Below are 17,031 nucleotides of genomic sequence, written 5' to 3'. Positions count from 1 at the left end.
CATTTAAAATGATGTCCTGTTTCCTCACTTGATCTTAGCCAAAAGACCAAGAAGTGAAATGTCCTGTTTCTTCTAACACTATCACCCTGCCCCATCAAATCTCGATGCTCAACTCTGAGTCCAGTCTCAGGACTTTGCACTTGGCTTGATGCCATGTAGACTACATCATATGGAGTCTCCATCTCTGATGGAATTTGACTAATACAGCATATGCCATTAAACAAGTGCCTGGTGTTAGTGACATTATGTAGTTCATGTCCATACTACCACATTTGACTGTACAAGAAGCATTTTCTGGAAAAGTTGAGTCTGTTTGTAAAGAGTCTTTCTTAGGTGAGCTTCCAACCCATACATCTATGACAGTCACTTTGAACCCATGCGATGCATGAATTCACATCTGACTTAGACTTTCACCCACCAGGAGCTGCTCCTCCAGCTTCCATGTGGGTTCTCATTATGCCCAAACCTGAACCCTAAAATTGACTCCTTGACCCACTCCCTCTACCACTCGTGGCATTATCAACAAAACTTTCAGATACATAGATTAGAACAGTTTTTGATACTCATTTCCTCTTCATCCACTTTGTCAATCATAAAGTCCTCCTGGTTTTGCCTTTGCAATGTCTCCCATATCCTTTTCTATCATGCCCATTTCTAATGTGTTAGGAGAAGCTGGTGCATCTTGCAGTATTGGGAGGTAGGTAGGAAGAGGGAAGGAGTGACCCAAAGCCTCACATAATTTCAGGTGGGGCTAATTTTGGAGGTAAAGATACATGATGGAACACAGATAATGTTTTGCTTTATTACTTTGATTTGTTCTACTCATAAAATATAATTACTTTGAAGTTGTAAATAACATTAAAGAAAAGTTAAAATTGTTATCTTTTCAAATGAAAGTGAGGGGTGGGTTGACCACATGTTAAAAATGGTAGAGCAACAGACAGGCCCCGAGTCTTCTCACCTCACCCTGTTCACCACTGAACTTCCGGTTTCACCACTGATCTCTCTGCTTTGGTCTCCTCTATGCCATTTCGAACACTGCTTATTAACAACGCTTTCTTCAACACCCTTTTAACCTATCACTTCCCTGTCTGAGAGCTCAATGACTTCTGGTTGCCTGCAGTTTCCTGGCTGGGTCCTTCTGTTTGGTTTCCAAGGCAGTTGCTCTGATTCTGGAAGCCAGCTGGACCAAGGCAGCCAGGCTCCAGCTGGTACTCAGTCATTTACCCACCAGCTGAACTTGGGCATGATACAGAACCTCCCTGAGCCCCAAATCTCTCACCTATAACAAGGGATTAAAAGCAACTTCTCTATTTAACTTACTGGAAAGAGACAATGTATGAAAAAGCCCTTGGATATAAAACGCTGGATATGTCTATCTTTCTTATTTAACAGCTGCCAGGTGGGGATTATGTCCTAACCTGACATCCAGACTACCTCTAAAATAGAGCCGAGTTTCAATATACATGTATTAAGGGACTATTTCCCAGCCCCTCCCCACCAGATATCACGTCACCACTGTTAGGCAACATCCCATCCCACAGGACTTCACACTCAGTAAGTGCCTGGTCAAGATTTTGTGCAGAAATGAATAAATAAATGATTTAAAATCTTATTTCAGCCAGGCAGCCTTTCTGATCATCATGATATTTATTGGGCATGAACTTTGTGTCAATGATTCTTTTGAGTGCTTACACATCTGTTGGTTCATTTAATCCTCACAATAAATAAAGGTAAACTGAAGCGCAGGAGATCACTGTAAATGGCCCAAGGTTCTACAGGCAGAAAAGGCTGAGCAGGGAGTGAGCCAGGCAGTCAGTCCCAGGGCTTGGCTTCCTATGTACTCTGCTAGAAACTAAGTTTCTCCGGGGGCTTCTGCCTCCAAGACTTCTCCAGCTGTGCTATTTATCTGAATGACCTCCCTCCTGTCCTTCCACTGACCTCATCCTTCCTGCCCCTCCAAGCCCACCTCCAGTCCCATGGACTGCATGAAGCCTCTCCAGGGCACTCCAGCCTCAAGGACTCTCTTCTTTTCTGAACTTATCCTGCAGGTCTGGTAATAAGGCAGAGCTTCCCAACTAGAGGGAAAGAATTATACAGAATGAGTTTTTATATCTTCCAATAGTACCTACCTAGCACAACTTGTACTATATAATATAATAGAGTCTCCATAAACATTTGAGAGCTTGATTGTCTGGCTCACTGGGCGAGTACAACGATTATGATGATAACAGCTGCCATTGACTGTTTACTAGATTCCAGACCGTGAGCGAAGTTGTTCTTGCATGTTGTTTTAACAATCCTATGGAATAGTTACAGTTATCCCATTACAGAGAGAAAACAGAGGGCACCTAGCTAGTTATGTTGCGAAGTCTTCATTCAAGCCTGAGTCTGTGTGACTCCATAGGGTACTCTCTCATTCACACCCTCCATCACCTGGAACATAGGCAAACACAAGTCCTCCTGCTCTTCAATTACTGGCAGTCAAACAAGTTACAAGGCGGCACAGATGTTGGGTTTTTTAAAGGAAGCAGTTATTTACCTGCAAGAGTTAATTTTCCTTCATAGAGAAGGTATCTGTTGGTTGGTGACAAGATGTTTTCTGCCGTGTGTTCTTTAAAAATGTGTTTCAAACACTTGTAAAACAAGGGAGAAAATAAAAGAGATGTTGTTAGTGATTGGAAGAGAACATGCTTAAAAAGCTGGGGCAATTAACTCCATCTAGAAAGTTCATGACATTTGGAAATGCCAGCAGATGGACATGGGAATGGGAAACAATGAAAAACCCTCTCGGAAGGACCATCATAAGAATGGCGCAGCGACCTCAGCCTCCCCACATACAATGCCCTACAGATGAAGACTTTACTTCTTGTTCATGAAACTAGATTTATTCTTCAAGTGGACAGATGGGGACATCTAAGATGATTGTATTTCTATCTGAATGCCCAAATTCCAGAAATGGACATAAGTCCTAATTGACTTTTTTTTTTTGTACCTCTGGAATGAAAAACCTTTTATCTCTATCCCAAAGCGGTGGCCACACTATAATCTCCTGTAGATATCTAAATTTTTGGAAATTGTCCAGCCACTTCACTTTTCCTTCAAGGTCCCCTGAAAGACAAGACATAGTCAGTATATTTTTAGGTGCATATGACATTGCAGTATAAATTTTAACCAAGGTCCACAGGAATCATTTAGAAACACTGGCTGCCCCTGGAGCCAGACCATATATAAAGTTCATTTCACGTATTGCTTGCTGTTCATGCGACTTAGAAAACTCACTAATTTGGAATCAGTCTCTTGCAGAGAAAAATGAAGCTTAGCTAATTTAATTCAGTAGTTTGAAAGTATATTGTGTATTCTTATTTCAATAATACTAATAAAATCCTTGGTAGTTTTCTCTTACTCCCTAGACCACACAGCCTATAATTAGAGGAGGAAAAAAAAAATCAGACTAACAAGGACAAACATATGTTTTTGTCCCAATCATAAAAGTATATATTCACTTCATGATCGTGGTGATTATTTCTTTTTTGGTAGGAACTCAATTTCTCTTTGGAAGGTTTATATTCATTTTCCAATGTTTTCTAATAACATGTTGCTATTGAGGGTTTGAAATGTTTTTTGAAAACATGGAGGACAAGTAAGAGACCTGAAGAATCACATTGTTAGTGGAACCTTCAGAATTCACCATCTTTAAGGTAATAGACATAAAGGGAGGCCACACAGATCTCTTCCCCCAACAATGAGAATCCATCTTTCACTGAGAAATCTCCAGAGGTGCTGCTTTATCTTTCCTCACAAACCCATCCAAATGAGTAATAATCCTTAAGATTACTTCTAAAGCTTAAAGAAGTCATCTTTAAGAGATTCTTTGTCTTACTTGCTTGATAAACTTAATTCCAGCTCTTCAGATAATTTTAGAATTTGAATAAAAAATTTAAAAACAGAAGAAAAACCCAATTAAACAGTCTTACTTTTTTTTTTAAAGCACCTGTTTCAGGCAGTATCATTTTATTTTTAAACTTGTAAAAGAAAAAAATTATGTGTAGCTGAATATCACCAATTTGAATTGTTCCCTTCTGATGCCCACGAGGAAATCTTGGTTTATGGGCATAAATCATGAACTTCTTTATGGGAATGTCAGTTATACAGAGTTACACAAATAAACTTAAGTCATCATAGGGCCTGCTCAGTTCCCATCCTCAAATTTCAGTTTTAAAGATTGCAGTTGGCAGTAGTTCCACATTGACCCTGGCTTTCGGTGATTTAAGAAATGATGAATGGTAATTTATCCTCTGGACACACTTTCCATGGTGTTTACTCCCATTTGCTTTGTGTGTGGGGTCAGTACGGCTGTTAAAAACAAAGTGCCTTCAGTTATCTGGGAAGTAGAACTTTTCCTGCCTGAACTCACTTCTGAAACACTTGGAGACAGAGCCACATCCTGTGTAAACTTGGTGCTAGAGTTCTCATAGGGTTCGCCAGGATGTGACTGGAGCCCATTGTTCTGTGCGCATTTGATTTACGATGCACTCACACTTGAACCCACATTTCCAAGAGCCATGACCTCAAATCAGTGGAATTACCTCCTAGGATGGAAGCCCAGAAGGTTTCCAGGAGTCACAAGGCCACAATTCTGTAATTAAGCTCACTTATCTCACGGACTTACAGATGGACTTTTCCACCTTTTCCTTGATGGAGTAGATCATGATTTTCTCAGCAGAGTCCATGCTCCTTTTCCAGATATTCTTCAGCAACAACGGATATCGAGTGAGCCTCTGAAGTGGGGCCACTAGCAGCTCAGGCAGGTGGAGCCGTCTGCATTGTTCATTCTGCTCACACCACTGGGGAAGGCAAAAGCAGCCATATCAGAATGATCACCTCGCCCACTGAGCCACTAAGAAGCCTGGATATGAGAGGTTCTTGGAGATTTTACTCAGTAACTGCAGGACCTACTTGTGAGTTTGCTGGGACAATTTATAAGCCACAAATTAAATCCCCTGAAAAGTGCATGTTCCATTAGCAGTAGTGATAAGATGTAGTAATAGGTGGGTTCCAGCCTTGTTTACCCTTCTCACTGGAGAGTGAATTTAGTTTTGCCCATTGGCTTTTCTTCCCCGGCCCTCAGGGGAGAGTTCTGGTTTCACCAGCTTTGGTCCCATCCTTGTTGTGATGCAGTTAGGACAATTGAGAATTGAGACTGGAGAGGCAGAAGGGAAAAGGAAGGATTCTTGCTTGTTGGGTCAGTTCTTTGACTCCTCTTAGTTGGGGAGGATCAGGGTAATGATCAAAAATGAAGAGAAATGAAAATAGAAGATAGAAGTTGAAGAGGCTCAGTTGATCTAGAACAAAGAGAGGAGAGGAGAGAGGTAGAGATGCGGACAATTTTCAATAGGGAGAGTTTGGAGTTGGGGTTTGGAAGAAGAGGCAGTTCTAGGGTATGCCAGCACCAGGGAAGACAAGAAATTTTAGTAATTTAGTAATTGTAGTAAGTATTGCCATGGGTTATCCATTGGGGTTCCATAAATGATGTTTGAGAAACCTGAGTAAACATGAGAATAGCTTTTACATTTGTTTTATCTGCTGTGCTGTTTCTTTGAATGTGAGCTTCCTTGAACGTAAGGGGCTCTGGCTTTAATGAAGGTGGCAAGTGAGGCATGGACGTGGTTGCTGGCCAGCATGCAGATGGGTACATCAGGAAGGAGTATAGGGGTGTGTGTGTTCTATTCCTCTTCTCTTACCCTGAACACTCACACCAAATTGACCCTGAGTTCAGTGATAAAGGGATTAATATCAACTGAATGTTTGCTTTCCTTCAAATCCACGTAATATTACTTTTAATGCCAAAAACTGCAATTACTTTTGCACCAACCTAATAAAATCCTAACCTTCAATGGAGCGGTATTAGGAAGTGGGGCTGTTGGGAGGTGATTAGGCCATGAGCATGGAGCCCTCTTGAACGGGATTAGTGCCCCTATAAAAGGGGTCCCGGAGAGCTCTCTAGCTCTCTTTTCACCATGTGAGGCTACAGCGAGAAGACAGCTGTCTGCAACCCACAAAAGGGCCATCACCAGCCCCTAACCATGCTGGCACCACGAGACTTTCAGCCTCCAGAACTGTAAGCAACAAACTCCTGTTGATTATAAGCCACCCAATCTATGGTGTGTTGTTCTAGCAGCCTGAATTGACTACAACAGGGATCCTGCCCTTACACTAAATATTTCTCCTGCTGCAGGCTGTTGCCTCATTTCCACCTTCCATTCTCCTTTCATTCTCCAGGTTAAATCCTTTGCCTTGTGACCCAGACCCTTCAGGGCCATCCTCAGGTGGGCCAGGCACACTGCAGGAGACTCCTGCTGCATCCCCAGAGACGTCTTCAAGCCCACGTGTCAGTCCTTGCATTTTGAAGATCTAGGTACAATTAGCTCAACCCCCCACCAATCCAATGGCCTGTGGAGGTCTAAACTCCTCCCCTAGATATTTACCAACTCATGGGACTGAGATTCTAACGTCTCCCTCTGGCCCCTGGACTCTTGTTTCCATGTACACTGTTTCTTCCCTGAACAACATGGAACAGACATATCCTCTTGGTTTCCTGTGTTAGTTTCTGCTGTAAACCCCCTCATGACATGTTTTGTGAGTATGCGTATTTATTTTACTGAAGATTTTGGGTTGTGAAGAGGGGTCAAATACACAGCCCACGAGCCCCTACTATTTTGCTGGCTCTATTCTCTTCTTTGGAAAGAGAGAGTTCTTTCTCTCTTTCCCCTTAAACAAACCCTCCCCTTTTATCTCCTAGCCTCTTGCCTAGCAATTTGCATTTGTCTTTCATAGCTTGACCACGTCCTTGGTGGGGTGAGGTGGGGTCTCACTCTCCTCCCACACTATCAGCTGTTTTTTTTTTTTTTTTAAGGGGGATGGGGAACAGGATCTTGCCCTGTCACCCAGGCTGAAGTGCAGTGGTATGATCATGGCTCACTGCAGCCTTGACCTCCTGGGCTCAAGCGGTCCTCCCACCTCAGCCTCTCACATAGCTGACACCACAGGTGCAGGCCACCACACCTGGCTAATTTTTAAATTTTTTGTAGAGACTCGATATCACTATGTTGCCCAGGCTAGCCTCAAACGCCTGGGTTCCAGCAATCTGCGCACCTCCCAAAGTGCTGGGATTACAGGTGTGAGCCATAGTACCTGGCTCAGCTGCATGTTTTGGAAAACATCCTGGGCTCTTCATCATGGGGATTCTGCCAAATTCAACATTCTTGGCCGGGCGTGGTGGCTCATGCCTGTAATCCCAGCACTTTGGGAGGCCGAGGTGGGAGGATCACTGGAGGTCAGGAGTTCGAGACCAGCCTGGCCAACATGGTGAAACTCCATTTCTACCAAAAATACAAAAAAAAAAACAAATTAGCCAGGCATGGTGGTGCACGCCTGTAATCCCGGCTACGCAGGAGGCTGAGGTGGGAGAATTGCCTGAACCCGGTAGGCAGAGGTTGCAGTGAGCCAAGATAGCACCACTGCATTACAGGCTGGGCAACAGAGCAAGACTCTGTCTACAATTCAATCTTCTCCTCTCCCCTATGTACCGGTGGCTGGCCATGAGAGTGAGCTCACAGTGCATGGTGAATGCAGCTCCAGAAGCCAGGCTCCAAGGACCACCTTCTCTCTCTGGACCTCCGATTTCTCTTCTTAGACAAATTAGGCAACGTGCTGAAAGACATGGTTGTTCTAGGGCAGGGGTAGGATTTGAATTCAGACCTGTCTGAACCCGATATTCAATCTCCTACAATGCTCTGTTGTAAACAACATTCTTGTAGAACTTAAGTCTATGTTGTGTTATGGGCTGCCTGAAATTGACCTATAAATGCAGTGGGATAAATTTACCCTTCATACCACATGAGGCTAAGCTTTATGAATGTATGTACTTTATCTTGATGTATATTAATGGGATTATAATTTTTCCAACTGTTTTATTTTTATTTATTTATTTATTTATTGAGACAGGGTGGGTCTGACTTTGTCACCCAGGCTAAGTGCAGTGGTGCAATCATGGCTGACTGCAACCTCAGACTCCAGTGTGGCTAGATGGCTCTTAGCTAGATGATCTCCAAGGTCTCCTCCAAATGACTGTGGTTCTCATTGAGGTTGGCAGGGATGGAGACAGAAGTGAGCACGACAGATGAAGATAAGGCTGGGAGTGGAGGGGAGCAGGGCTATGCTTTAGCGGCTGATTTCCATGTTGACTCACGGGCAGCAGCGTTCCAGTGCTACCTTCGGGTCCTGGACCTCTTGGGTGGCTGGGAGTTCTTGTAACTGATTTCTCAGCAGCAGTTAGGCCCCTGCCCTCCCAAAAAGCTCACTGCCCCAGGCCACTGCCCCAAATTGCCCTGCTGTGGGGAACAGCTGTGGCTGCCAGCGTGCACTGGCATTCAGGGTCAAAGTGAAAACACCAAACTCGTCCAGGTAACAATTGGCAAGAAGCATCCGTGGTAAATAATTTAGAGAAGGATCCAGGCAGGGATGTTGGAAGCATTTGTATTTCAGAAAACTTCAGAAGAGAGAAAAAGAATGGCTTGACATTATAAAAGTAAAGCTGTAAGTTTTCCTTTCATCTCTCTATTGACTTCATTTTTCAGGTCCGTTAGGGAAGGCAAATAACACTTCCATTGAGAGAGATTGGACATAAAAGGCCTTTTTATTGATAAGTCTAGATCAATAGAGGCTACTTTTGCTTTATGATAAGTATCCAATATGCTTAGGGGAACTGTGAAAGGATTCAAGGGCCCCAGATGAAAATATGTCCTGTCGCTTGAGCATGGGAGGTTGAGGCTGCGGTGAGCCATGATGGTGCCACTGCATGCCAGCCTGGGTGACAGAGTGAGACCCTGTTCCAAAATAAAATAAAATAAAATAAATATAAAATAAAATAAAAAATAAAATAAAATAAAATAAAATAAAATATAAAATAAAATATCCTAATAAATTTGTCTTAGTGGGATGCAGCATTAGGATGGGGCAACCAGAATTCTTGGAACCTCAGGAAATTTACTTACCCTTTCTAAAAATTATCAGTAAAATGTAGATAACAAGAGTAACTACCTCATTAGGTTGGTGAGAGGTTTTAATGAGATAATTCTCACAAAGTGCTTAGAACAGAGCCTGGCACATCTCAAACACTCAGTCCATGGCAGCTAGAGTTCTTAGCCATTGTTAGTTGTGCCGCACGAAGAGACTTGGTACGAAGTCCCCAGTTTCTTCCTCTGCATCGTTTTGTTTCTAAAATAGTAAGCAGGAGGATTGCTTGAACTTAGGAGTTTGAGACAAGCTGGGCAACCTAGTGAGACCCCATCTCCATAAAAATTAGAAAATTAGTCAGGCATGGTGGCACATGTTTGTAGTCCCAGCTATGTGGGAGGCTGAGGTGTGAGGGTCACCTGAGCCCAGGAGTCTGAGGTTGCAGTGAGCTGTGATTGTACCACTGCACTCTAGCCTGGGTGACAGAGTCAGATTCTGTCTCAATAAATAAATAAATACGTAAATAAATAAATTAATTAAAAAACAAACAGTAGGAAGAATTCTAATCCCATTAATGTGCACCAGGATAAAGTACATACATTCATAAAGCTTAGCCTCATGTGGTGTGGTGGGTAAATTTATCCCACTGCATTTATAGGTCAATTTCAGGCAGCCCATAACATGGCATAGGTTTACGTTCTCCAAGAACGTTGTTTACAACAGAACATTGTAGGAGATTCAACATTGGGTTCAGACAGGTCTGAATTCAATCCTACCTCTGCCCTAGAACAACCATATCTTTCAGCATGTTGCCTAATTTGTCTAAACTCCTGAAAAATGGGAACAATATCAAATTCTGCAGAGTTAGTGTGTAGACAAGAAGATGACGGATGACCAGCATGTAGCACAGTGTCTAGGCCATAGCAAGGGCTCAAACACTAGTCACCTTGGGTATCTGCGAGTCTCTCCCTGACCTCTCACCTTTGTTTCATGAGGCTAATAGTTCCATGGTGATGGGACATAGCCCCAAGGAATTGGAAATAGTTCTGATATGAACAGCACTGGATTTTTTTGCCTGAAAATCTTTCTATGGTTCTTTCTTTGCCACCTATTGGCTATGTGGCCTTGCAAATGTCATCTAACCTCTCTGAGCCTCAGGGACACAGAGGAACAATGTAATCAACTTTACAGGTTTGTGTTCCGAATTAAGAGATGTTTGAGAAAGTGTCTGGTGAAGTATTATGCATCATAAAAGCATCATGTGAACTGGGTGTGGTGGCTCACATCTGTAATCCCAGCACTGTGGGAGGCCGAGGCAGGTGGATCACTTGAGGTTAGGAGTTCAAGACCAGCCTGGCCAACATAGTGAAGCCCCGACTCTACCGAAAATATAAAAAATTTGCCAGGCACGGTGGCAGACACCTGTAGTTCCAGCTACTCTGGAGACTGAGGCAGAAGAATCGCTTGAACCTGGGAGACGGAGGTTGCAGCGAGCTGAGATTGTGCCACTGCACTCCAGCCTGGGTGACAAAACAAAACTCTGTCTCAAAAAAAAAAAAAAGCATCATGTGTTATAACAGCACTGTATCCTCTACTACCTTTCCCACAATATCCCTGGATGTCATACACATTTTTATTCATATACAATTGTACATATTTATGGGGCACACATGATATTTTGATATATGTGTACAATGTGTAATGATGAAATCAGGGTATTTAGGATAGCCATAACCATAATTATTAACATCATTTCTTTATGTTGAGAACATTTCAAATCTTCTAGTTATTTTGAAACACACAATAAATTATTGTTAACTATAGTCACCCTAGTGGGTTATCATGCACTAGAACTTACTCCTTCTATAACTGTATGTTTGCACCCATTAACCGATCTCTCTTCACCCCCTTCTCCCCTCTTCCCAGCCTCTGGTAACCATCATCCTACTCTCTATCTCCATGAGACTAACTTTTTTAGCTCCCACATACGAGTAAGAACATGCAATATCTGTCTTTCTGTGCTTGGCTTATTTCACTTAATGACCTCTAGTTTTATCTGTAAATGACAAGATTTCATTCTTTTTTCTGGCTGAATAATATACCACTGCACATATATGTTACATTTTCTTTACCTAATCATCTGTTGATGAACACTAGATTGATTCTATATCTTGGCTACTGTAAATAGTGCTGCAATAAGCACGGGAGAGCAGGTATTCTTTGATACACTGATTTCTTTCTTTTGGCTAAACACCTAGTGGTGGGATTGCTGGATAATGGTAGTTTTATTTTTAGTTTTCTGAGAAACCTCCATTTTGTTTACTATAACAACTGCACTAATTTACATACCTGCCAACAGTGTACAAAAGTTCCCTTTTCTCTATATCCTTGCCAGCATCTGTTATTTTATTTTATCTTTTTAAATAGTAGCCATTTTAACTGGGGTAAGATGATATCTCATTGTGGTTTTGATTTGCATTTCCTTGATGATTAGTGATGTTGAGATTTTTTTTTTCATATACCTGTTGGCCATTTGTATGTTTCATTTTGGGAAATGTCAACTCAGATTCTTTTCTCACTTTGTAATGGGATTTATTTTTTTGATCTTCAAGTTCCTTGTATATTCTAGGTATTAGTCCCCTGTCAAATGAATAGTTTGCAAATATTTTCTCCCATTCTGCAGATTGCCTCTTTACTCTGTTGTTTCTTCTGCTGTTCAGGAGCCGTTTAGTTTAATATAATCTGTTTATATAGTCTGTTTATAGCCGTTTAGTTTAATATAGTTTAATATAGTTTGTCTATTTTTGTTTTTGTTGCCTATGCTTTTGAAGTCTTAGCCCTAAAATATTTGTGTAGACCAACGTCCTCAAGTGCTTCTTTTATGTTTTCTTCTACCAGTTTTATAGTTTCAGGCCTTACACTTAAATCTTTAATTCATTTTTATTTGATTTTTACATATGGTGAGAGATAGGGGTCTACTTTCATTCTTCTGCATCGAGATATTCAGTTTTCCTAATGCTATTTACTCAAGAGAGTGTTGTTTCTCCAATGTATGTTTTTGGTGCCTTTGTCAAAAATCATTTGGCTTTGAATATATGTAAATAGGATTTTCCAAAGTTATTTGAAAACAATAGTTGGACCTTGTTAAATTAATCTCTTTCCCAGCTTGGAAGGGAGAGAAAGGAACCTGGATTCTCCCAGTTTGGGGGCCTAGCTAAGAGTGTAATCCATCAGCTTCTAGGGGAAACATTTGCAATATGATTATTCATGCATTTGAAAATCTAATGAGCTATCACTTTTCAGTTTGAGTAGCAAAAAAAAACACTAAAGGGCTGAAGCTACAAAAATATGGCCAAGTCTCTTCCTTAAGATTATTCCCCTTTTCTCGTCCTTGGCACACCCAGGCTTCCTGGCATATCAAGGCTGGGGCGGAAGCCCACTGATTCACAGCTGAGTCATTGGGAACCATGGGAGCCTTTCCTCCCAAGCCTCTGAGGTCATGCTCTGGCAGGGGCTTCTCGCAGCTGCAGGGAAGAGCTGGTTTTCTGGAAAGGCTTGGACCATTTTCTCTGGATGATCCAAAAGGGCTCTGGCACAGGACTGAAAAGGTTCAGTTCAGACTAAAGAAATATCAAAGCAGGGACCAACAGAATTAGAGAAGTCAGGGGAGATAGGTTTTAGGCTTGGCTACTAGAAAATGCTGAAGGACCCTGGCAGAAAATTCTTTTAATGCTGTGGGACCCAGAGCTGCCATATTGGCACAGCTCCAGAGGCAACATTGACATTGTGCTTTATACTCTAATCAAGGGGGCAGCATTCATGTAGAATACAGTGTAAATGATGTCCCAAGTTTCTATGCTGGAACTAACTCCTGCGAGAGCCAAACTTCTAAGTCACAAAGCTCAGGTTCTTACTATAGTTTTCTCCTTACAATGTACCAATTTCTACCGCAAATAGCATAATGAACAAAGAAAACATTTTTAAGCCCCAGCCAACATTTCAGGAGGGATATTAGATAATATAATCTTTCCAGATGTGCACCATTTAATATTCCTAAGTGTGCAGTGGACAATGTATTTATGAGGAAAGCAGATTTGTAGTTAAAACATACTATTGATCATTTTGTTTTCTTCTTTCCCATTTAATTTAGATATAATCATTCCCAGTACATGTGACACCCAAAAAGCGTCAGCAAAAATACGAAAGAAAAGAAAATGATACTTTACTTTTAAATAAATTCCAAAGTCATCTCTCTGCCTCAGGCTCTCAAGATAAAAGATAGCAGCTGAATAGTTCAGGCAGTAGGTCTGGTGGCTCTGACAGAGACTCCCTCGGAAATACTGCAAGAAAGGAAGAGCAGAAGGAGGATGAACACAAGTTAAGGAGAGCATTGAGCCCTGACAGAGTGTTTCTCCTCACTTTTATCATTAACTAGAACAGGGAAAAGTGGAGGAGTTGCCATGATCAAGCAGGCGCTACAGCTGCGTGGAAATACACAGGTAATCTCCACATAAACATTCTTTTAACAGAATATCGTACTCTCATAATAAACAGTTGACACCTCAATAAATAGTCTTTTTCTCCCTATACTTAAAGAAAATTCTAGTTAGGCTGTCTTGATTTAATTCACCCTTTTACTTCTGTTTAAGCTTTCTTCAGGTGCCACACCCTCCAGGACACCCAGTAACAAATACTGCCTTTGATTTGGGTGACCCTGTTGGTTAATGTTAAGCTTGTATTGAGAGTAAGTGATTAAAGTAAGGACACTTAACTTTTCATCTGACATGTCTCAAAAATTTCCATGCATTTAATTTTGCTGGCTTCTAAACATGTAGAAATTTTGGACATCTTGGCTGGGCGCAGTGGCTCACGCCAGTAATCCTAGCACTTTAAGAGGCGAGGCAGGCGGATTGCCTGAGCTCAGGAGCTCGAGACTAGCCTGTGCAACACACTGAAACCCTGTCTCTAATAAAAAATACAAAAAATTAGCTGGGCATGGCAGCATGTGCCTGTAGTCCTAGCTATCTGGGAGGCTGAGGCAGGAGAATTGCTTGAACCTGGGAGGTGGAAGTTGCAGTGAGCTGAGATCGCGCCATTGCACTCCAGCCTGAGTGACAGAGGGAGACTCCATCTCCATATCCAAAAAAAAAAAAAAAATAAATTTGGGACATCTCTACTCAGCATACTGTATCTAGTAGCATGCGCTTTATCTTACTCAATCTAATGCTTGTCTTCCCTTTTCTTCATTATTTTTATTTAATGTCTTAAACTTGCTATAATGACTACACATTTGTAAGCCACCTAAAATTGTTTTTAGAATAAGGCAAATTGTTAATTTATATATACATATATTCATACATATAATGGGTAAACTGAGCACTCTGAACTACATGCCACCATCTCAATGAAGCGTCTTTCTTGGGAATGATGGTTATTCTTTTTCTCTTCAGCAATTCTTCTGGCTTGTTACTGGCAGGCACTCTCTTCAGGATTCCATAGTGTCTACCATGTTGCTAAGCTTATGTGTCCATTGATAGGTTTATTGATTAATATAATGACTCATGGGCTGCATTAAGGAATTTCCAATAGTATCCCAATGTGGTGAAAGTGGAGAAGGAAAACACACTTGCTCGTGAGTAGAGAAAGCAGACCCAGCCTGAAAAACCACTAGCGGAAGTGACAGTAACAAAGTCAGAGATGGTGAAACCTAGAAAAATATTTTGTTATAGGACCTTAGAAGACAAAACACTATAGGGAGCAATGTCAAGTTTTGGCTTCGGCAAGAAGTAATTTGAAAGACGATGTGAGTTTATTTTGGAGGGGAATGTTGATAGCTGGGCCTTGAAAAGGACTTGGAGGTAAAGGGAGGGTCTTCTCATGAGGCACTGAGATGCTTGAGAAATGTTGGAACTAGGAGGTAACTGGTTAGAAGCCAAGATGAAGAGTCATTAATGGGGCCGGGCATGGTGACTTGCACCTGTAATCCCAGCAGTTTGGGAGACCGAGGCGGGTGGATCACCTGAGGTCAGGAGTTCGAGAGCAGCCTGGCCAACATGATGAAACCCCGTTTCTACTAAGAATACAAAAATTAGCTGGGCATGGTGGCGCACACCTCTGGTGCCAGCTACCCGGGGGGGCTGAGGCAGGAGAATTGCTTGAACCTGGGAGGCAGAGGTTGCCGTGAGCTGAGATCGTGCCACCGCACTCCAGACTGGGTGACAGAGCAAGACTCTGTCCACCCCCACCACCCCCTCCCCACAAAAAAAATAGAGTCATTAATGGTCAGGCTTAGATATCCAGTTCCATCACCCTTTGGCTGTATGATCTTAGCCAAATTATCTAACCTCTCTAAGCCTCAGTTTCTATCTCATTGGATGGCTCACATGTGAATAACAAGACATCCCTATCTTCCAGCTGGTGAGCTTCTTGTGAGGCACAGGTATACTGTTTCCTGTTTATCTCTTTGCTCTTCTTGGGGAGGATGATATGTAGCTGCTCCACTGAAGGTAAGCTTGGCCATGTACTGATGAAATGTGAGCAGACATGCCATGTGTTGTTTCGGGCAGAAACTCAAAGAGCCAGTGAGTGCTTTGCCATGGTCTCCAAATGGTAATGTTCCAGGTAGTGGCCATTTCATCAGCAGAGGTCCCACGGTCAAGACAACTTGGAAGCAGAGCATAGTGAGACATGAACCAAGCCACTGAGATTTGGAGGTCATTTGCTACCGTGGCACAACTGACTCTCACCTGGCTGATTAGAACATTTTACATTTAGGAGAAGTTTTTATAACCCATCATTGCACATCTGTAGCATAGCGTGGGGCATTCATATGTGGGTTTATTATAGACCCTTAGTAAAGAGCCTAATAATACCCCATTCGTTAGTGGCCTCTAAGTATACTTACATGTTTTGATGAGAAGCTGACATTTCTCCAGAATATTTACTAAAAACTAAATTTGGGCCAGGTATGGTGGCTCACTCCTCTAATCCCAGCACTTTGGGAGGGAATTCGAGACCAGCCTGACTAACACGGTGAAACCCCATCTCTACTAAAAATACAAAAATTAACTTGGCGTGGTGGTGCATGCTTTTAATCCCAGCTACTTGGGAGGCTGAGGCATGAGAATCACTTGAACCTCGGAGGTGGAGGTTGCAGTGAGCTGAAGTCGCACTACTGCACTCCAACCTGGGCAACAGAGTGAGACTGTCTAAAAAAAAAAAAAAAAAAACTAAACAACAAACAAAAATATCCAAAGATTTTCTTATTTAAGCCCATTTTCAATGTTCACTAAAGGATCTTCCAGCTTATTTTTGCCTTGTTAAAACTCTTCCTTCTTCACGTATCTTCTCAATCGTCATATCCCCAGGAAGTATTTCCTACCTGTGACTGCCCTACTATGCGTCCCAACTTACAAGGTTTCCTTTGTTGGACACTCATCATATTTATGTTACTCCTTTTCCCCAGCATTTATCTTACTTTGATTATATAATCATTAGTGTCATTATTGGATTAATTTCTCCCCCACAAGACTTAAAATTTCTTAAAAGCAAGGTGCTTGTTTAATTTTTCATATTATTGTGTACAGGGTATTGGCTCCATACATAGCACTTAGGAGGTTCTCAGTAAATCTCAATCTATCTTTTTCTCTTAAAAAAGTGGAGTGTATTGGGAGGCCGAGGCGGGCGGATCACGAGGTCAGGAGATCGAGACCATCCTGGCTAACATGGTGAAACCCCGTCTCTACTAAAAATACAAAAAATTAACCGGGCGTAGTGGCGGGCGCCTGTAGTCCCAGCTACTCGGGAGGCTGAGGCAGGAGAATGGCGTGAACCCGGGAGGCGGAGCTTGCAGTGAGCTGAGATTGCGCCACTGCACTCCAGCCTGGGCAACAGCGCCAGACTCCGTCTCAAAAAAAAAAAAAAAAAAAAGTGGAGTGTAAAAATTCAAATCTTGCTAAATGAAATTAGATTAAAATTAGATCAAAAACCTCAAAGTAAGAAAAGTAGGGGAGG

General features: G+C 42.0%; 1 protein-coding gene across 2 annotated transcripts in view; it reads right to left on the bottom strand.

The window, feature by feature from the left end:
* Positions 1-17,031, bottom strand: part of PLEKHG7 (pleckstrin homology and RhoGEF domain containing G7) — a 69,185-nt gene that overhangs the window by 13,470 nt on the left and 38,684 nt on the right. For both annotated transcript variants that reach the window (XM_019039190.4, XM_063694208.1), the window contains 4 exons: positions 13,245-13,358; positions 4,673-4,847; positions 2,996-3,111; positions 2,543-2,636 (listed from right to left, as the gene is read on the bottom strand). In XM_019039190.4, the coding sequence (XP_018894735.3) occupies positions 2,543-2,636; positions 2,996-3,111; positions 4,673-4,847; positions 13,245-13,358 (499 nt within the window). The remainder of the gene's footprint in view (positions 1-2,542; positions 2,637-2,995; positions 3,112-4,672; positions 4,848-13,244; positions 13,359-17,031) is intronic.

The sequence above is a fragment of the Gorilla gorilla genome, chromosome 10 (genome assembly GCF_029281585.2).
Source record: "Gorilla gorilla gorilla isolate KB3781 chromosome 10, NHGRI_mGorGor1-v2.1_pri, whole genome shotgun sequence".
In the NCBI taxonomy this organism is placed as follows: domain Eukaryota; kingdom Metazoa; phylum Chordata; class Mammalia; order Primates; family Hominidae; genus Gorilla; species Gorilla gorilla.
This window is presented reverse-complemented; position numbering and strand designations above follow the sequence as displayed.